At 37.7% G+C, this 22,717-nt stretch overlaps 1 protein-coding gene across 1 annotated transcript; it reads right to left on the minus strand.

Moving 5' to 3' along the window:
- Positions 1-855: 855 nt before the first annotated feature.
- Positions 856-14,692, minus strand: LOC121372950 (zinc finger protein 425-like). The gene is made up of 3 exons (XM_041499387.1): positions 14,149-14,692; positions 4,798-5,361; positions 856-1,070 (listed from the first exon to the last, which is right to left on the minus strand). The coding sequence occupies exons 1-3, from the start codon at positions 14,690-14,692 to the stop codon at positions 856-858; spliced, it is 1,323 nt and encodes a 440-aa protein (XP_041355321.1).
- Positions 14,693-22,717: the final 8,025 nt, after the last annotated feature.

Raw genomic sequence — 22,717 nt, forward strand, 5'->3', positions numbered from 1 at the left:
TTGAAACAGCATATGCATTTTTTAAAATCCCCCGCAGTTCGAGCTTGAAACAACATATCTTGCTTCATGCTGACGTTAAACCTTTCAAATGTGAGGTATGTACTAAAGGTTTCTCTCAGAATTACAGGCTGAAAAAAGCATATTTCAAAATGTTTCTTAACGATGAATACCTTAAATGTACATACGTTGGTTCACACTGGTGGCAAGACATTTAAATGACATTCACCCTAAGCTTTTCAAATGTATGATGTGTGAAAACTGTTTTTCAAGGAATACTCATTTGAAAGCTAGTAATTTGATTCACATTGGTGTTATGTGAGCTGTATGCAAAGCCTTTATCTCAGAACTAACACTTAGAAAAATCATGTTGATTTATTACTGTTAAGGCGAGCACCAAATGTTTCTCTCAGTGATGTGAAGGCAAATGAAACATCATACTATTGACTCAAACTGGTGAGAAACCTTTCAAATGTTGTAGGTGCACAGAATGTTTTATACAACCAATGTTAGATAGAAGTAGCGCATGCCCATTCACAATTCAGACAGTTGTATGTAGATCAGTGGTAGTCTTGTGTGTCCTAGGGTCAACAGTCGGAAGATGCACAAACCTTTATCAGATTTGAGGCCTGGGTCATATGGTCAACACTCGTCAGTAGACAGGCCTATGGCAGATTTGAGGCCTGGGTTATATGGTCAACACTTGTCAGTAGACAGGCCTATGGCAGATTTGAGGCCTGGGTCATATGGTCAACACTCGTCAGTAGACAGGCCTATGGCAGATTTGAGGCCTGGGTCATATGGTCAACACTCGTTAGTAGACAGGCCTATGGCAGATTTGAGTCCTGGGCCATACGGTCAACACTCGTCAGTAGACAGGCCTATGGGAGATTTGAGGCCTGGGCCATACGGTGAACACTCGTCAGTAGACAGGCCTATGGGAGATTTGAGGCCTGGGCCATACGGTGAACACTCGTCAGTAGACAGGCCTATGGCAGATTTGAGGCCTGGGTCATACGGTGAACACTCGTCAGTAGACAGGCCTATGGCAGATTTGAGGCCTGGGTCATAGCCTGGGCCATACGGTGAACACTCGTCAGTAGACAGGCCTATGGCAGATTTGAGGCCTGGGCCATACTTGCTATTCCAAAATGCTGTCCATTTTCAATTTACCCCTTCCCACTTCTGTCCCGGACACAATCACTGTGTATAAGTCAAATATTGTGCCCGGGAGAGATGTGCTTGAACCTTAATTGGATATATAGTCACGTTAATATGTCATCCAATCCACAAACTTAAAATAGCTTGTTATTTTATATTGGAGACCCAGTACCCACTTAAAATAGCTTATTATTATTTTATATTGGTCAGAAGTTAATGCCAGATATATTTTATTTTGTTGGTTAACAGTGGCGGATCTTGTGGTCTGATTCCCCCCTAAATTTTGTGATATTTATATTTTATTTTGTTACATTGGAGAATCCAAGGAATCACTTCACTTCGGCCTTCGGCCACATGCCAATCTCTCCCCCCCCCCCCCCCCCCAAATGTGTTTTTTGGATCCGCCACTGTTTAAAGTGTATTTCTGTTCATATGCATAGTCTGCACTTATAGATTGTATCTTTGTATCAATATATTTTAATAAAAATTTTCAGTGATAATTTATAAACGTTTTTGCGTTATATGTAAATCAATTCTACATGTATAAAAGTTATCAATTTTGCTTGTCACGTCAACATAAACAATGTGTGTACTATTTGTACTAAAATAAAGTTCAGTGACGGATGAAGAATGTGACATTGTATCAAGCCGTCGGACATAAGGCTGGTAGGTACTGGGTTCGCAGTCCATTACCGGCTCTCACCCGGAGCGAGATTTAACAACTCAGTGGGTAGTTGTAAGGCCACTACACCCTCGTTTTCTCTGACCAACCTCTAACAACAATAAACTAATCCAGTCCTGGACAGACAGCCCAGCTGAGGTATTTTCCCAGAACATCGTGCTTGAACCTAAAGCACGAAAAATAAGTTGAAATAAAAAAATAAAAAACCCATTGTAGTAGATTATTACAAGTGCCTCTTAACAATGACAGAAGTAAGCTCGGAAGACTCCTCGAAGTGGTCTCACTAAGCCCACAGTTAAAATCTGATGGGGGGGGGGGGGGGGGAGGATAGCAGGTGCATGACACGGATGGTCACACATTTTTGTTGTTTAATGACACCACTAGAGCACATTGATTTATTAATCACCGGCTACTGGATGTCAAACATTTGTGGACCAATTAGGCTCATAGGCGTTGGGGATCATGTTTTTGATGGGGCAGGGGGCAGGATTCATATTTATTGGCATTGCTGCTATACAGCTATATATATATATATATATATATATATAAATATATATATATATATATATATATATATATATATATATATATATATATATATATATATATATATATACACACACAGTTTTGTACAAATGCAATATATCATGTTAAACAACAAAATGTTTCAAAATAAAACTGCTGAAGATATTTACTGTCAGTTGTGTGTGTGTACTCAGGTGTATATCATAGTATGTAGAGACAACAAAGATAGAGTACCACTACTCCTTTAAATAATTACATTAAAACACGTGCACTTGACTGGCCCCTATATTATGAAGACCTTAACAGGCACATTAAAGAAATATTAGTATTAAAACATACACTGTACCTGTATGAAGTAATGACTTAATGTCCTGAACATTAGTGTTGGAAGGAAATCCTGTATGCTGAGTGTGGGTGTCTTCAAGTTACCAGGTGTGGAAATTTCAAATCCATCGGCCATGCTGATTTTCATACTGAACCATCAAAACCATTGGCAGCCACCAATATTCCTGACTGTTTTATTTATAGCCTGCTGTAGTTGGAGGTTTAATATTTGTGATATCAGGAATTATCTTGTAGCTTTCACACATTTATTTTTGATTAATTACTGGGGAAAAAACCCCAACCTATTTTTAAATAACATAATTACCTGATCATCTATTTTCTTGCATTTTTTCTAATCCAGATGAATACAATATGTATATTGGATGTATTCCTACAATCTATAATCCATCATTTTATTTATCTAGCAACATTGGGTAATACAGCTTTAACAATAAAATAAATTATCAACTTACTCCAAGGCAGATAATTAAAGAAAACTGAAAAAATGTGTTCTGAATATAGTATAAACTAGATATTAACCCACTATTGGCACATGCTATTTTTAATATAAAAATAAATTGCTATTAAAATCTTATTTCAAGTTGCCTATATATAATACCACATTTAAGAGCAGTTGTTTTTGGCAAGTCAAATACCACGTACAAATAAATTATTGAAATCTTTACAGTATGAATTATAGGCCATAACCAACTTTTCCTCAGTGCTAACTTTGAATCAAACTCAATTCGAAGCCATGTACAGTGATTATTGTCAAGGTCAATGTCACTGTGAACTTGCATGATCGAGTGATGGCTAATTAATCAACCAGTATAGTTTAATTAAATAAAATGACAAAATGATGATATTCTTCATTATGCACTGAATATGTGCTATAGGGTGTATACTACTAAATCAAATACCATAGACGACGATAGTAACATATGTGGCTAAAACCTGCAGCGTATCAATCGACATAAACACCACGGATATAAATACTACTACCCTTAAAGTGAATCAGAAAAAATTTGGGTGTCAAGCTGCTCATTTATGACTGCCCTAGTTCCGCACAAAATTCGAGTACCATTTTTTACAGGCACCCCATACATGTTTCAAGCACAAGGCTACTTGACACTGTGGTCCCAGACGAAATAAAACTGAATAAATGTTTTGCCCGGCTGAAACTATCTTTTTTGTTTACAACCAACGCACTCACATTATCACCAATCACAGGACTCGTGGTGTTCACTTCTTTATCAAAAGTTGGGTGCCCCTTGACCTTTGACCCAGCCGGAAGTTATTTAGTTTTGTACTACCTAGTATCTTAACACACACTGTTATTCATCTCGAACAGTTTTTAATTGAGAACTTGAAATTTTAACTTGTTTACCTAACTAAAATGTTAACCTTGCAAATTAACTTCAGTGCGAGTGCGAATAATTTTAACATGCTCATATACCACTAGACTTTCGAGCATGTCCGTCCCGGGGCCTGTCTCTGGATAGCCAGTGACTTGCTCCGGGACAGAACAAAATTAAAGGGACAATTTTGAAATTTACATCCAAAAATTAAATACTGGGCCTTTAAAAGTTTGGTGCGCATCTCTAATTAATATAATTAATAAAGAAAATTCAACTCATTAAATTTGATCGCTAGATTAGATTGGGCAGTCAAAATGAAATTAGATAGATAACACGCCAGATTTGGGATGGGGGGGGGGGGGGGGGGGGGGGGGTGAAAATGGACAGAATTTTGAAAATAGCAATTAGTAAAAGAAATTAGTAGGATTAAAATTAGAAAGAAAAAAGTTACAAGCCAAAAATAAAAAGAATTGACTGCTCGGTCGAATATTTATATAATTTGGAGCATTTTCGAAAGAGTCCAAAAATAAATAAGAGAAAGAAGAGAGGATCGGACTATTTAATAATATTTTTAAAAAAAGAAGAAGTAATTTCGACATGAACGAAGGTCTAAAAGTTTTTAAAGTCCGATCTATACGTCCACGTGAGTGGCCTCGTTAAGGCCGTTAGGTTGTTACGTCGGCGAGGCTGGAGTGTCCCGGAGGTTCGGCAGCAGATGTTGGCGTCGTAACAGGGTACTGACTACCGTACCGTAGTCGGGGCCGCAGACCGCTCGGATCATCTTACGTAGATTCCGGTTGTCCAACTTGTTCGAAAGTATGGCCTGTGTATAGGTCTGCTCCCTCCGGTGCGTCACGACTACGGTGTGGTGAGTACCGAACATCTTGCTGTGAAGTTCGTACTCGCTGCCGTCCTCCAGGGGTCTCCAGTCAGCGTTGAGGTAACTGCCACGGAGCTTGGTCGGGACTGTCGTGTCCCCCTGAATGTACTGATGAAGGTGTTTCTTCAGTCCGCTCACTGCGACGGTCCACTCGGACTCTTCAGGGGGGGGGGGGGGGGGGGGACTACCGGCGACTACCGGCGCTGGTCTCTCGGTCTTGGCTGGCTGGTTGGTCGGTGATGTTGCCTTCCTCTTGCCAACGGCGGCTGATCGGGTCTGGCGTGCTGACTGGCTATACCGGCCAGTTCTGCCTGGCCACGTGACGGTCGGCGATGGAGGGTCGTCGTGGGGTGTCTCACACACCGCGGTGTTGAGTCGGTCCCTCTCGGTGGTCGACGGTTCCCGCAGGGCTGGTCTCGTCAACTCAGGATGGGCTGGGGGCGGCGTCGCAGAAGGGACCGCCAGCTTTGGTCCCCCCCCCCCCCCCCCCCCGTGCCGTTCCTGGCGCGCTTCTCCTCTTCCTCGATCTCCTCTTCTTCGTCAGTACGATCGCGTCACCGTACACCAAAGTCACGGAAGCCCGTGACCCAGTGTACGAGACGCGATACTCCAAAAGTTTTCCATAACTGCATAAATCCCCCCAGGTTGGGGGGGGGGGGGCAACTCGAGAGTACAAGGCAACACGTCTGTTCTCATCGTGAATCAGTTCGGAAGTCAATTAACTTCAGAGCAAACAACTCATTTTAGAACAATACTAAAATAACACTGATATATCTCTGCAATAACACTGTGAAATATCTTTGCACTTAGAGAGATTCAATCTGTCTGGTGAGTTTGAATGTCTAGTAGATCTGCCAACAGGAACTGGTTGGTTGACAGGCTCTGGTGCGGCCCGCTGCACAGGGTTGAGCACAATGTGTTGACTGTTTACCAGTGTGGTATCCATGGAATCCAAAATAACATCAGAATTGACAGTTTCATTTGTGAAATGGTGTTTCAAATGGTCATGGTGTCTACGAATAGTCTGACCTTCAAGTGTTTTTATGACGAATACCGAACTGGTTTGACTTAGAATGGTGCCTGGAATCCAGCGAGAACCTCTACCAAAATTTGTTACAAATACCTTTTCACCAACAGAAAGAGTCTCATCAGGCTGATGGAGGTCAAAATGAGTTCTCAACTTCCTCCCCATTAAAATTTCCTAAGGCGACTTGTCAGTCGTCGAGTGCGGCATAACTCTGCATCTGAAATGAAAGCGAGAAACTTTTTGATTCTACAAATTTAATCGCCCTTCGATTTTTTTCATTGCTTCTTTGAAGGTTTCTACACAAAGTTCTGCTAGTCCATTGGATCCTGGGTGGTAGGGAGCAGTCTTTATGTATGTGTTCGATATTGGTTCGAGCCATGAATACATCATATTCACTGCTTGTGAAAGAAGTTCCATTATCGGATACTGTGGTAGGCAAGCCGGCTCCTAATTTGTCAAATATGGGTTGAAAATCAATCTATCTACGCTTTTCTCCAGTTCCCTTTAGCGCCAATTTCGGGTAACACAGAAGGAACATGAGTATATAATGAGTAAATATCAACACTGTATCCTTGTTTACTCATTTCTGATGGAAAGAAGATTATCTTTGTGTTAGGTTCTTCATGGCTTGAAGTGGCTTTCACAATTTCACACGACTATATATCAAAATTACCAAATGGTTGATATCCAATAGCCGTTAAACAAAATACAACGTATGCCGAGAAATATCCTTTTGATTTGTCCTCCGTTGCTCTTATGAGGTTTACTGATAACTCCTTGCAGGTTAAGCTATAAGTAATATATGAAGAGTTCAGGCGCAAAACGCGATATAAACCATTTTCTTTCTAGTTTTTAGTTAAAGTCTTTATTGCATGTCAGTAAGGGCTAATCGTAGGCCCGCTCTTTTTCTGCAAAACGTGATTGATCCTTATGAAATTATATTGGGTAAATCCCGTTTTTTTTCTTCTTCAAAACGCGATATATGCCAAATTAAAAAATCACTTTTACTGATTTGCGCCTAAACTCTTCATACGTTTAACTATTGTTTGAATTACAAAACAATATTATTAAAGGCGCTGACCCGTTTTATGAGGATGTAACCTATTTTCGGATAATTATAGCCTTTTTTGCAGTTAAAAAGTATTGCTTACAATCTTCTTACATCTAATATGTCCTAGTGTTTATAATGGCCCATAAATTCTGATAATGCACTTACATAGTTATACGGGCTCCCATTTTTGTAGGGTGGGGGCTGGTTTTTGCCCGAATTAAAGAAAATCTGGATTACAACATTTATTTATATAAGCAATACTACCAAACATCTAAAGTTTTGCCGGTATAATGATGGAAATACATGGTAAAGAGGTCTCAGGTTAGCATATTTTGCCCGAATATCTCTACTCTTTTTGGCCGAATTTGAGGATTTGCTCCAGCACTAGGGAGCCAGTTACCCCACCACCTGGACTCTGTCTCGTACCCTTATGTACACTTGACCGAAAACCGCAAACGCATGTACCTCTGTTAAAAGTAGCAGAAGCCCATTACAAACACTAGGAATTTTAAAACATATTCGGTGTACGAAAATGAATATTCTATGTCAAAAATTAACCAATGTTTGTTTTACAGCACAATAATATATTAGGAGAAAATACCTTACAGTCATGCCCCATCGAAGACAGTCCTCTTAAAACTAGGGTGTTTGACTTTAGTACCATATTATAAAACATTTTGACTCCATTAAAACACATGTTACACTTTCTAAACACATATATGCGAAAATAATCCTTTTTTACATTTCGGGTACCATTTTTAAACATGGCTGCCAGATATTCAAGATGGTGGACAAAACAATGAAAACATCAATTTTTTTAACAATTTGTCATTCGAATTACACAAAAAAAATCGTACACTTTCTGACATTTATATGTGCAAATAATCAATTTTTGTTTATATTTCAGATAGCCATTTTTAAAAATAGCTGCCAGATATTCAAGATGGCAGATAAAAAAAATGGAAAGATCAATTTTTTTTACTATTTGGCACTCAAATTACACAAAACATGTTTTAAGAAATGTATATAAACTTTTCACGAAATTACACAACGGGATCTTGCAGAGAGAGAGAGAGAGATACACAGACAGACAGACACACAGACAGACAGTATAAAAATAGCACTGAAAGGTGTCTCGTAGCCGTGACCTGGAATTCCAACATGTGAAAAAACCCACACGTAACGGGTGGTGGGGGTAGGGATGGGGGTGTGGGGTGGTGTTAGAATAGCACATAGATGTGTTACACACCAGGGGCGGGATCTAGTTCGCAAGCCTCAGGAGTTTAGTGTTGTAGGATCGAATCACTAAAGTGGACCCAATCTATGATTCGGTGTTTTCCCCCATCCCAATACGTGCACCACGATTGGCATATGAAATGCCGTGGTATGTGCTCTCCTGTCTGTGGAAAAGTGCATATAAAAGACCCTAGCTACTTATTGTAAAATGTAGCAGGTTTTCTCTCCAAGATTATATTTGAAAATTACCACACGTTTTACATCCGTGCTCTAGTGGTGTCATTAAACAGAAGAAAGTTTTGATACACACCACTGTGATCTATGACCGACAAGGGAATATACATTTGAGCGGATAATACGTCCATGTATCTTCTAACACTGTGGCATAAAAATTAAATATGAAACTGTTAGATTCTACACACGAAGGGCGAGACGTAGTCCAGTAATAACGCTCTCGTCTAATGCGCTGTTGGTCTGGGATCGATCCCCGTCAGTGGGCTCTTTGGGCTTTTTTCGTCCTAGACAGTACACCACGACTAGTATATCAAAGGCCATGTGGTATGTGCTATCCTGTCTGTGGGATGGTGCATATAAAATATCCCTTGAGCTACTAATGGAAGAATGTACCAGGTTTTCTCTCTAAGGGAATATGTCAAAATTACCAAATGTTTGTCATCCAATAGCCTATGATTAATAAATAAAAACAAACTTTTAAAGTACTCATGTATTTCATTGTAGCGTTTTTAATTATATATAGCTCCAAAACATGTAATGCATAGGACAGAATTTTAATATAAAAATATGACCACTATGAAACCTGGCCACGTTAGATGTCTTTAGCGAAATAATGTATAGTATTAGCACAAATTATTATTCCTAACTATATATAGGCAAGACAGCAGCAGAAAATATTTGAATTGTGAACAACAGAAATAATGTATGTACAGGTAGTCCGCGTATCATTATATGCTAGTCAGAAGAAGTGTCGCATGAATAGCTGACGTTTTGACCCCCCCCCCCCCCCCCCAGCTTATTCGTCCCAGGTCAGTTCGCCCCACAAAATGCCTGTCAGCTGATATAATAATAGTACTAGTATTACCATTACCAAACACTAGTTTCAACCCATCAAAATGGATGCTAAATTTGATTAATTTACAAACCTGTAACACATTTGGATAACATTACAAAAGAGTGAAACAAGAGTCTGTGACATTAAAACGGTGGAATACCCTTTAAAATAGACTAAAACTCGCCCCTATATCCTTTCCTTCTCAGACGTACGTGCGTTTTTAAAAATATGAAAAAATCCATTTTGTGGTATTAAAAACGCCAGGATGGTCAGAAAAACTTTGGTTGTACAGAAATGGATCATATAAACAATAAAATATAAGTAATGTTTAATTTCAGTCATCATAAACAGCTTTAGTAGTGAAAAATATGCCTTAACTAGGGTCTGTCCCTTTAATATCTTAAATCCTAATCCTAATCATAGGCTTCGCCAACAGACGGTGTTGGGACATTCCTGAGTTTGCTGCATTGTAAGATGTTTCCAACTAATAAACTATTTCTACAATTAAACATTACATATTAAATATATTTTCTCGTTTAGAATATCAGTGTCTGTATGTTCAATGTGTTTCTGGTCGTCTTAAGATTTGTAAGAAGCCAAACTGGATTTGGCAAAAAATGTTAGGAAATAAAATGAAATTTAACCTACCGGTAGTACAAATATTAGAACAATCAGAAACACGTTTAATATACAGCCTGTAATATTTTATGCAGAAAAATATATTTGATATGAAATTACAATCGTTAAAAAGTCTCTTTTAGTCAATAACATCTTTAAAAAAGTGTAGCAAACTGAGGAATGTCCCTTTAATACCTTCCTAGCATCAAACACACACCTATCCCAACCCCTCTTACTGGCTCATCACGTTTCAAAATACAAATTCAAGATAAAACAATTAAAATATATAAGGTTTTATTGTTAATGTTTGGAAACTAGATGAACAAGGAAGGAAATGTTTTATTTAACGACGCACTCAACACATTTTATTTACGGTTATATGGCATCAGACATATGGTTAAGGACCACATAGATATTGAGAGAGGAAACCCGCTGTCACCACTTCATGGGCTACTCTTTTTGATTAGCAGCAAGGGATCTTTTATATGCATCATCCCATAGACAGGATAGCACATACCACGGCCTTTGATGTACCAGTCGTGGTGCACTGGCTGGAGCGAGAAATAGCGCAATGGGCCCAATGACGAGGATCGATCCCAGACAGACCACGCATCAAGCGAGCGCTTTACCACTGGGCTACATCTCGCCCCGACGTTTCAAAATGTTTTATTTAACAACGCACTCAACACATTTTATTTACGGTTATATGGTGTCGGACATATGGTTAAGGACCACACAGATATTGAGGGAGGAAACCCGCTCTCGCCACTTCATGGGCTACTCTTTTCGATTAGCAGCAAGGGATATTTTGTATGCAACATCCCACAGACAGGATAATACATATTACGGCCTTTGTTACACCAGTTGTGGGAGCACTGGCTGGAACGAGAAATAGCCCAATGGGTCCACCGACTGGGATCGATCCTATACCGACTGCACATCAAGCGAACGGTTTACCACTGGGCTACGTCCTGCCCCAAAAGAAGACAGTGTTGGGAAAGGTAAGAAACATTTTGTGTATGGAAGGGAACGAGAAAGTTTGTTTGTTTTGTTTAACAACACCACTAGAGCACACTGATTTATTAATCATCAGCTATTGGATGTCAAACATATGATCATTTTGACAAAGAGGAAACCTGCTACATTTTCCCATTAGCAGCAAGGGATATTTTATATGCACCATCCCATAGACAGGATAGCATATACCACGGTCTTTGATATACCAGTCATCGTGCTCTGGTTGGAACGACAAATAGCCCAATGGGCCCACTGATGGGGAAGGGTACGAGAGATACTGAGATAAGGGAATATTGTGAAAGACTATTAAGGTTTTCTTTGCACAAAATCCATTTCCAGACAAGCTAAATTTCATTATTGTTTTCCTATTGGTAAAAATAGTGGTATTGTTAAATTCTATAGTTCATACTTGCATCAACGTAAAACACGTCCAATTAAAAAAAAAACCCTAAATTCTAAATTGTCTCAATTTAAAAATAAAAAAAAATAAAAAATCAACATTAAGAAATTGTTAATATATATATTTACTGGCATAAATACATACTACAGATATACATGTAGACAGCCCATAATGTCAGAAGTAAAGTAAAAACTAAAATAGTTTGCGGACACCTTGCATTTGAAAATAAATTTTAATTTTAAAAAGATGCCGTGTTAAGTTTGTTTTTCTCTAACGACACCACTAGAGCACATTGATTTATTAATCATCGTCTACTGGGTGTAAACTATTTGGTAATTTTGACTTGTAGTCTTCAGAGAAACTCTGCTACATTTTTCCATTAGCAGCAGGGATCTTTTATATGCATTTTCCCAAGACAGAACAGCACTTACCACGACCTTTGATATACCAGTCGAGGTATACTGGCTTCACCAGCTTGAAGTGCCATGTATACATGTTAATATTAATGGAAGTGGTATGTAGCTCAGTGTGATGGGTCATAGGAACAGCTTTGCCCAGTAACAGACTTAATTAATATTAACCTGTATACGTGGCACTTCAAGCTGGTGAAGCCAGTATACCATGACTGAAATATCAAAGGCCGTGGTATGTGCTATCCTGTCTGTGGGATGGTGCATATAAAAGATCCCTTACTACATAAAGCTATATGTCAAAATTACCAAATGTTTGACATCCAATAGCCGATGATTAATAGATTAATGTTCTCTAGTGGTGTCGTTAAACAAAACAAACGTCTTCTTTTTCCAACGGATGATATCTGTTAAAACATTCTGTGCATGTTCAACATTTTAAACGTTTCGAAACAGCTTGAAGTGCCAGCGATGTCTGTTAAAACATTCTGTACATATTCCAACATTTTAAACGTTTCGAAACTACATGAAACATATGTGGTGCTTCAAGCTAGCGATGTCTGTTATAACATTCTGTACATATTCAACATTTTAAACGTTTCGAAACTACATGAAACATATGTGGTGCTTCAAGCTAGCGATGTCTGTTATAACATTCTGTACATATTCAACATTTAAAAAATTTCGAAACTACATGTACATGAAAAATGTGGCACGTCAAGCTAGCGATGTCTGTTATAACAGTCTGTACATATTTAACATTTTAAACATTCGAAACTACACAAAACATATGTGGCTATTCAAGCTAAAACTGTACTCCATAGCTGGTAAAACATTCTGTACATGTTCAAACTTTTAAACGTTTCGAAACTACATGAATCATATGTCGCACTTCAAGCTAGCGATGTCTGTTAAAACATTCTGTGCATATTCAACATTTTAAACATTTGAAACTACACAAAACATATGTGGCTATTCAAGCTAAAACTGTACTGCATAGCTGGTAAAACATTCTGTACATATGTCAAACTTCAAGCTAGCGATGTCTGTTAAAACATTCTGTGCATATGTCGCACTTCAAGCTAGCGATGTCCGTTAAAACATTCTGTGCATATGTCAAACTTCAAGCTAGCGATGTCAGTTAAAACATTCTGTGCATATGTCGCACTTCAAGCTAGCGATGTCCGTTAAAACATTCTGTGCATATGTCGCACTTCAAGCTAGCGATGTCTGTTAAAACATTCTGTGCATATGTCAAACTTCAAGCTAGCGATGTCTGTTAAAACATTCTGTGCATATGTCAAACTTCAAGCTAGCGATGTCTGTTAAAACATTCTGTGCATATGTCAAACTTCAAGCTAGCGATGTCTGTTAAAACATTCTGTGCATATGTCGCACTTCAAGCTAGCGATGTCTGTTAAAACATTCTGTGCATATGTCAAACTTCAAGCTAGCGATGTCTGTTAAAACATTCTGTGCATATGTCGCACTTCAAGCTAGCGATGTCCGTTAAAACATTCTGTGCATATGTCGCACTTCAAGCTAGCGATGTCCGTTAAAACATTCTGTGCATATGTCAAACTTCAAGCTAGCGATGTCTGTTAAAACATTCTGTGCATATGTCAAACTTCAAGCTAGCGATGTCTGTTAAAACATTCTGTGCATATGTCAAACTTCAAGCTAGCGATGTCTGTTAAAACATTCTGTGCATATGTCAAACTTCAAGCTAGCGATGTCTGTTAAAACATTCTGTGCATATTCAACATTTTAAAGGGACATACCCTAGTTTTTAAACAATAAGGTATATTTTTTACCATTAGAGCCGTTTTTGAAGTCATACTTTACTTAGATTTTATTGTTTATATTATCCATTTCCATACATTCGAAGAGTGTTTGGCCATCCTAGTGTTTTTGGCCATCCTAGTGTTTTTAATATCACAAACTGCATTTCTCATATTTTAAAAAATGCACGTGCGTCTAAGAAGTAACAGCTATGGAGTACAGTTTTAATCTATTTTTAGAGGGTATTTCACCATTTCAAAGTTACAGACTCATGTTTCACTCAATTGTAACTTTATCCAAATGTGTTACAGGTTTGTAGATTAACTAAACTTAGTGTTAATTTTCACGGGTTGAAACTAGGGTATGTCCATTTAAACGTTTCAAAACTACATGAAACATATGTGACACTTCAAGCTAGCGATGTCTGTTAAAACAATCTGTGCACATTCAACATTGTCAAGCTTTCTCACCAGTATGAATCAACTTATGACGTTTCAGCTGATGACATTGAGTGTAAGATTTAGTGCACATGTGACATTTAAAAGGTCTAACGCCGGTGTGAACCAACGTATGTTGTTTCAAGTCTGTACTTCTCGAGAAACATTTCTCACATATCTCACATTTAAAAGGCTTAACACCGGTGTGGATAAAAACATGCTCTTTCAAGTAGGCCTTGCGAGCGAAGCGATTTCCGCACACCTCACATTCAAAAGGCTTTTCGCCTGTGTGACTAAACACGTGCTGCCTCAAATGGGCAACTAAGAAGAACGATTTTGCACACACATCACATCTGAAAGGCCTGTCGTCACTGTGAGTTAACATATGCTGTTTCAAGTTGGCACGGCGTACGAAGTATTTCCCGCACACGTCACATTTGAAATCCCTGACTCCAGTGTGGACCAACATGTGCTGTTTCAGGTTACTGTTCAGACGGAAGCCTTTTCTGCACACCTCACACTGAAACGGTCTCTTCCCAGTGTGGATTAGCATGTGCTCTTTAATCTTAGTCTTGAATGAGAAGCACTTGAAGCACATCCCGCACTCGAAAGGCTTCTCGGCAGATTGTACATGCTCAGGTATTTGTATATTAGAGATACTTTGGTGGTGATCTGACCAGACCTCATGTTCCAAATATCTGTCATCGCTGGAACACATGTTTTTCACACAAGAGGATCTTCAGTCTGCATAATTAATTTTATATGTCTTGTTTCTGTGTGGGCTTCTACAAAACTAGTGTGGATACTCTCAGGTGTATCGTCAAAGTAACAGATCGAAGAGAAGAAGCCCTGAAATGGAAGCAGTAAATAATTAAATGCAAATGAAAGAAGGAATGAAGGAAATATTTTATTTAACAATGCACTCAACACATTACATTTACAGTTATATGGCGTCAGACATATGGTTAAGGACTACACAGATATTGAGAGAGGAAACCCGCTGTCGCCACTTCATGAACTACTCGTTTCGATTAGCAGCAAGGGATCTTTTATATGCACCATCCCATAGACAGGATAGCATAAACCATGACCTTTGATGTACCAGTCGTGGTGCATTGGCTGGAGCGAGAAATAGCCCAATCCCACTGACAGGGATCGATCCCAAACCAACCGCGCATCAAGCGAGTGCTAAATACCACTTGGCTACGTCTCGCTCCAAAATACAAATGGAGACTAAAGCTGTATTCTAACCGGCCGCGAGTGATTATGTTAGAAATCATTGATTTCAATTGCTGTATCCTAACCGTAAAGCAACATATAAATCTGTAATTATAATTATCTGTCGCGCTGTACGCGTGCGGTTAGGATACAGTGATTGAAATCAATGGTTTTTTGAAAACATCGTTCACATTGCACGCATCCGGTTAGGATACAGCTTAAGAGTTGAATGTACAACTCCAAGTTTAAGGGACGCTATTACCCTGTCACCCCATTATTAGGGACTAGTCTGCTTCTCTTACAGGGTTTCTTTGTCGGAGGGTACAATTGCGTACCCTAAAATCTTGAACATTAATGGATACATTTTTATAAATATTGTAGTAAGAGGACTTGTTTAAAATTTGACAAAATAATGAAATGCAGCGTCTAATTTTAAAAGATTTTTAAGTCCATAACCACCTAGTAGGGGCACTTAAGATCTGTTTTGTTTTTATTACCTGCCCTAAAATTACAACAGCAGGATTAAATAAATGCCAGTGCTCAGCAATATGGTAATACATGTATATTAAAGGCGCAGACCCTAGTTTCAATGAGTGAGAATGGACACTAAGTTTAGTTAATATACAAACCTGCAACACATTGGGATAAGGTTATAACAGAGAGAAGCTGAAGTCTGTGATGTTTAGAAAGAGATATACCTTGTACATCAATGAGAACCCAAACAAGTAAATGCTAAATTAGGTAGAGTATCATTAAATAGATATTTACAAAATATTTACTTGTTCGTTTAATATGAAAGAAATAATCAACGAAAATCAGTTTTATTCTATTTCCGACACTAGTTTAGGGTCTGCTACTTTAATAGTGAAAAATACGTCGTAGTGTTTAAAAATTAGGGTCTGCTACTTTAATAGTGAAAAATACACCGTAGTGTTTTAAAACTAGGGTCTGTCACTTTAATAGTGAAAAATACGCCACAGTGTTTAAAAACTAGGGTCTGTCACTTTAATAGTGAAAAATACACCGTAATGATTAAAAACTAGGGTCTGTCACTTTAATAGTAAAAAATACGTCGTAGTGTTTAAAAACTAGGGTCTGTCACTTTAATAGTGAAAAAATATGTCGAAGTGTTTAAAAACTAGGGTCTGTAACTTTAATAGTAAATAATACGTCGTAGTGTTTAAAAACTAGGGTCTGTCACTTTAATAGTGAAAAAATACGTCAAAGTGTTTAAAAACTAGGGTCTGTCACTTTAATAGTGAAAAATACGTCGAAGTGTTTAAAAACTAGGGTCTGTCACTTTAATAGTGAAAAAATACGTCGAAGTGTTTAAAAACTAGGGTCTGTAACTTTAATAGTAAATAATACGTCGTAGTGTTTAAAAACTAGGGTCTGTCACTTTAATAGTGAAAAAATACGTCGAAGTGTTTAAAAACTAGGGTCTGTCACTTTAATAGTGAAAAATACGTCGAAGTGTTTAAAAACTAGGGTCTGTTACTTTAATAGTGAAAAATACGTCGAAGTGTTTAAAAACTAGGGTCTGTAACTTTAATAGTGAAAAATACACCGTAGTGTTTAAAAACTAGGGTCTGTTACTTTAATAGTAAAAAAATACGTCAAAGTGTTTAAAAACTAGGGTCTGTAACTTTAATAGTGAAAAATACACCGTAGTGTTTAAAAACTAGGGTCTGTTACTTTAATAGTGAAAAATACACCGTAGTGTTTTAAAACTAGGGTCTGTAACTTTGATAGTGAAAAATACGTCGAAGTGTTTAAAAACTAGGGTCTGTCACTTTAATAGTAAATAATACGTCGTAGTGTTTAAAAACTAGGGTCTGTCACTTTAATAGTGAAAAAATACGTCGAAGTGTTTAAAAACTAGGGTCTGTCACTTTAATAGTGAAAAATACGTCGTAGTGTTTAAAAACTAGGGTCTGTCACTTTAATAGTAAAAAAATACGTCGAAGTGTTTAAAAACTAGGGTCTGTCACTTTAATAGTGAAAAATACGCCACAGTGTTTAAAAACTAGGGTCTGTCACTTTAATAGTGAAAAATACACCGTAATGATTAAAAACTAGGGTCTGTCACTTTAATAGTAAAAAATACGTCGTAGTGTTTAAAAACTAGGGTCTGTCACTTTAATAGTGAAAAAATACGTCGAAGTGTTTAAAAACTAGGGTCTGACTACGGGTCTGTTTAAAAACTTTAATAGTGTTTAAAAATACTGTCACGTAGTGTAGTTTAAAAACTAGGGTCTGTAACTTTAATAGTGAAAAAAATACGTCGTCGTAGGGTCTGTTACTTTTTGAAAAAACTAGGGTCTGTAACTTTAATAGTGAAAAAATACGTCGTAGTGTTTAAAAACTAGGGTCTGTCACTTTAATAGTGAAAAAATACGTCGTAGTGTTTAAAAACTAGGGTCTGTTACTTTGATAGTGAAAAATACGTCGAAGTGTTTAAAAACTAGGGTCTGTAACTTTAATAGTGAAAAAATACGTCGTAGTGTTTAAAAACTAGGGTCTGTCACTTTGATAGTGAAAAAATACGTCGTAGTGTTTAAAAACTAGGGTCTGTTACTTTGATAGTGAAAAAATACGTCGAAGTGTGAAAATACGTCGTGTTTAAAAACTAGGGTCTGTCACTTTAATAGTGAAAAATACGTCGTAGTGTTTAAAAAAAACTAGGGTCGTAGTGTAAAAACACTGTAACTTTGATAGTGAAAAATACGTCGAAGTGTTTAAAAACTAGGGTCTGTTACTTTAATTGATAGTGTAAAAAATACGTCGTAGTGTGTCGAAGTTTAAAAACTAGGGTCTGTCACTTTAATAGTAAAAAATACATCGAAGTGTTTAAAAACTAGGGTCTGTTACTTTGATAGTGAAAAATACGTCGTAGTGTTTAAAAACTAGGGTCTGTTACTTTAATAGTGAAAAAAAAATACATCGAGTGTGAAAAAAATACGTCGTAGTGTTTAAAAACTAGGGTCTGTCACTTTGATAGTGAAAAATACTAGGGTAGGGTCTGTTACTTTTACTTTGATAGTGAAAAATACGTCGTAGTGTTTAAAAACTAGGGTCTGTTACTTTGATAGTGAAAAATACGTCGTAGTGTTTAAAAACTAGGGTCTGTAACTTTGATAGTGAAAAATACGTCGTAGTGTTTAAAAACTAGGGTCTGTAACTTTGATAGTGAAAAATATGTCGTAGTGTTTAAAAACTAGGGTCTGTCACTTTAAAGCGACTGTCCTGAGATTGCTGCCATTTAAAAAAAAAATTGAGTTAAAGAACATTTTTAACAACTAAAATTACACATTTAAATACATTTTCTTCACATTTTCATTTAGAAAAGTTTGTTTTGTTTAACGACACCATTAGGCCAACAAAAAAAAATCGTTTGTTTCCAGTCACCCGACCGACCCTAAATTTTGCCACCGACCCAGAACTTTTTTTTTTCTGCTGGGGTGGGGAGGGGTGGGGGGAAGCGCACAGAAAAGTTGTGGTCACGGATCGACAAAGCAGACGACAGAAGTACTCAAGTAGGATAACTCTTACACGTCAGTGTGTGTGTTAAATGGAGGTTGAGGGGTGTGTGTGCGTGGGGGGGGGGGGGGGAGGTAGCAGCGATGGTTTTTATACACCCCCACCCCACTTTTTGGCACCTTCTTACGCCGTGCCCTGGACCCAATCACTGGCATTGTTAGAGACTGGACCCAGACTAGACATGCCTGGACGTTGAATGGATATGAGCATAACTAATTTGTTTGAAATTGGAATCATTAACACGTGCTCTTATTAGCTACCACGGTAATTGGTGACACACGAGATCGCATGACAGTACGGTAATGTGTGTGGCGATTAAACGGCTTTTATTACAAACTGCTAAATACTGTAGGCCTATAGAGGAAAATATATCGTATTATCGTTACTCGATAGTCATCTCATACATTGTACGTTTATTTTCCAAAACCAACAACGTGCGATCTCAACAAAACAATCAAGGATTTCTCGATACCACATGCACAGACTACAAGTCATCGCGTTTTTTTTCGCATGCAATGGTGAAGGTCATTTGAAGAAGACGTACAATTTTCGTTGTTGGCTACTGCTTAGGCCTAGTACCCAGAATTTGTTAATATACACGGGTGTAGCCTGTAGGAAGATACCAAAAAGTGGGGTGGGTGGGCACACACACGTATAAAATTAATATATAAACCATTGATGCTGCTACAAAGTACCCCCTTCCCCGCTTCCTACGCCAGTGATGTAGATAGGCCTATCAACTGCTGAGCATGGGTAATAATTAAATAAACGGAATATTCAAGAATAACCACAAACATTAAACAGTTCACATTTATTTCAGTGTTTCAGTTAATTGGGAATAAATTAATTTGGGTGATTTTAGCATGGGTTCGTTCAATAGGCTAATAAACATTAAAACTATAAGTCCATCCCACAGGGAACGCCTTAGCCCGAGTACTCTGACTGTAAGAGAGCTAGACGGACATTTGAACATAAACACGTTCTCATTATTTATGTCCAAATGTCCGTCTAGCTCTCTTACAGTCAGAGTACTCGGGCTAGGAACGCCTTTTTTATTACTATGAAATTTACTACAAGTTATTCATTTCTAAGCCGATTGATTTGTAAATTGCACACAAAATTAGTATTGTTTTGTTATTTCCAATACAAGTTGGACAAATCTGTGAAGTTTTTGTGCAGTCATCTACTGACTGGATAAATCTGTGAACTTTTTGTGCAAACATCTATTGACCAACTTGGACAAATTTGTGCAGTCATCCTCTGACAAAACTGGACAAAGCTGTGAAGTTTCTGTGCAGTCATCTACTGACTTTTATTGGTGAAAGGAATAGTTTGAACTTTTTTTGTTTTCCTGTCTTTTGAAAATGGCATGTGAAACTTAAAACTGGCATTGACAGTGAGATTGTTTTTATTTCTCTCTGGCTGCAAAGAGTAAACTAAGATTTTTCAGACAGCTTGCCTTCATGTCTTTCATCTTGAGACTGAGTTTTTCTCTGGCAAACACATTTAAGGTAGGGTAACCTTTCTTTGAACTAAAAAAAAAAAAAAAAAAAAAAAATCCTACCTACCTACCCTACTTTTTTTGGCCATGTTACCTGAAACAAACTTCTTCGTTTTTGGCCTTAGAGAACATTGATTAATTAATCAGCTAAATCCCACTCTGTTGTTTTTTTTAGAATATCAGTGTCATTTCATTTATGTTCAATTCAACTTATTTTTTCGTGCTTATATCCAATTAAGGTTCAAGCACACTGTCCTGGATACACACCTCAGTTATCTGGGCTGTCTGTCCAGGACAGTGGGTTAGCTGTTAGTGGTTAGTAGTTAGTGAGAGTGAAGAGGGTGTAGTGGTCTTACACTTACCCATTGAGTCGTTAAAACTCACTCTGGGTGGGAACCGGTACCAGGCTGCGAACCCAGTAGGCCTACTTACCAGCCGTATGTCTGAAAATCTAAAAAAAAAAAAAAAAAAAAAAAAAAAAAAATGAAATAGATAAAATATTATTAAAGAACACCCGCCCCCCCCAAAAAATAAAACACCCAACAACAACCCCCCCCCCCAAAAAAAACCCCACTTTGAACGGGGGTCGTTAACCATTACATATGGTCTACAGATGGTATCATGAAATGCGTTATGAAACATGGGGTGGGGGACGGGGATTATATTTGTCAACTGAAACAGAACGTTTTTCAAACATCTGCCTCATTTTTATCTGAGGTAAGCACAACTATTTTGTTATTTAAAGCTAAAAGTTTGTTTTGTTTAACGACACCACTAGAGCACTGAGCAATTAATCATCGGCTATTGGATGTCAAACATTTGGTAAATCAGATATGTAGTCTTAGAGAGGAAAGCTGCTACATGTTTTTCATTAGTAACAGGATCTTTTATATATATATACCATCCCACAGACAGGATAGCACATACCACAGCCTTTGATACACCAGTCATGGTGCACTGACTAGAGAGAGAAATAGCCCAATGGGTTCACCAACGGGGATCGATCCAAAACCGACCGTGCATCAAGCGAGCGCTTTACCCATTGGGCTAACCCCACCCCCCTCCACGTTCTTTAAAGAGACAGACCCTAGGTATTAGACCATTAGATTATTTAAATTAGAAGTTACTTACATTTTATTGTTTAGAATATACATTTAGTTATATCCGAAGTGTTTCTAGCCGTCCTGGCTTTTGTAATAACCGAAATACTATTCGTAATTCTAAAAACGCACGTACCTGTGAAAAGTAACTGCTATCAAATCATGCTCTTGTCATTTTTAGCCGATATTTCCGGGCCGTTTAAATATCACTCTACTGTATTTTTCACAGGCTGAGACTAGGGTCTGAATCATTAACAGATCGCTGTCTACCTAGTGAAAGGCATATATTAAAGGAACAGACCTTAGTTATTAAACACTACAGCATATTTTCACTATTAGAGCCGTTTATGATCACTGAAATCAAACATTAGGCTTACTTATATTTTATTCTTTGGATTATCCATTTCCATAGAACTGAAGTCTTTCTGGTCATCCTGGTGTTTGTAGTACAAAAAAAATTAACATTTTTTTAATATGTTTAAAAACGCACATGCGTCTGAGAAGTAGCGGTTTATTGATTCGAGTTCTAGTCTGTTTTTAAGGATATTTCCTGTTTTAACGTCACAGACTCTTCTTTCACTCTATTGTAACTTTATTCAAATGAGTTACAGGTTTGTAAATTAACTAAACTTAGTGTCCATTTTTTTTACGGGTTAAAGCTAGGGATTGTGCCTTTAAGTCAATACGTTTATTAATGTGCAGGGCGAGTTGCTTCCCTTTATTTAGCAAATTTAAAATGACGGGCAAAATTTTATGTTGTCGTTGGAACTTGGAAGATTTATTTTGTTAATAATGACGCAAGTACTTCAATCGGGATTTAGTGAGTACAGTAGCTTATACATTTATGGTTTGTGTGTCCATATATATAGGGTATGTAACATTATTCGGACGTAGAAAGAACCACACTTTCTACATCCATTCAGATTAGCTTTCTACCCAGTATTTATTACCAAACCAAGCCAGCACAAACACAAGAACTGATATTTCATAATTGGTCAATTGACCTAATGCAAACAAATAAGGTGATGATCAATATAAAAATTCAAGATTTAAATAAAAACAGTGTAAAGAATGGTGCAAAAATAAAAATATCACAGATAGATACTGACTTTCACTAAAAATTTTAATTTTGTGCTGTATTGTCCATTCTCAAAGAGAATGTTACACTCCTGCACCACGGTGAGGTTACAGCACGCGCAGGGGATATTATTTGAATAAAATCTAGTTGAAATATAATAATTTTCTTCTTTTTATGTATGCTATGTGGACATTTGTTTATTTGTGTGTTTTGTTCACTGCTTTTTGATGAGAGGGAGGGTTTTGGTGGGTTCGTCCTACCCCCCCCCCCCCCTTCATGGCATGATGTTTATTGGCGATTATTTAT

The sequence above is a fragment of the Gigantopelta aegis genome, chromosome 5 (genome assembly GCF_016097555.1).
Source record: "Gigantopelta aegis isolate Gae_Host chromosome 5, Gae_host_genome, whole genome shotgun sequence".
NCBI classification, from domain to species: Eukaryota; Metazoa; Mollusca; class Gastropoda; order Neomphalida; family Peltospiridae; genus Gigantopelta; species Gigantopelta aegis.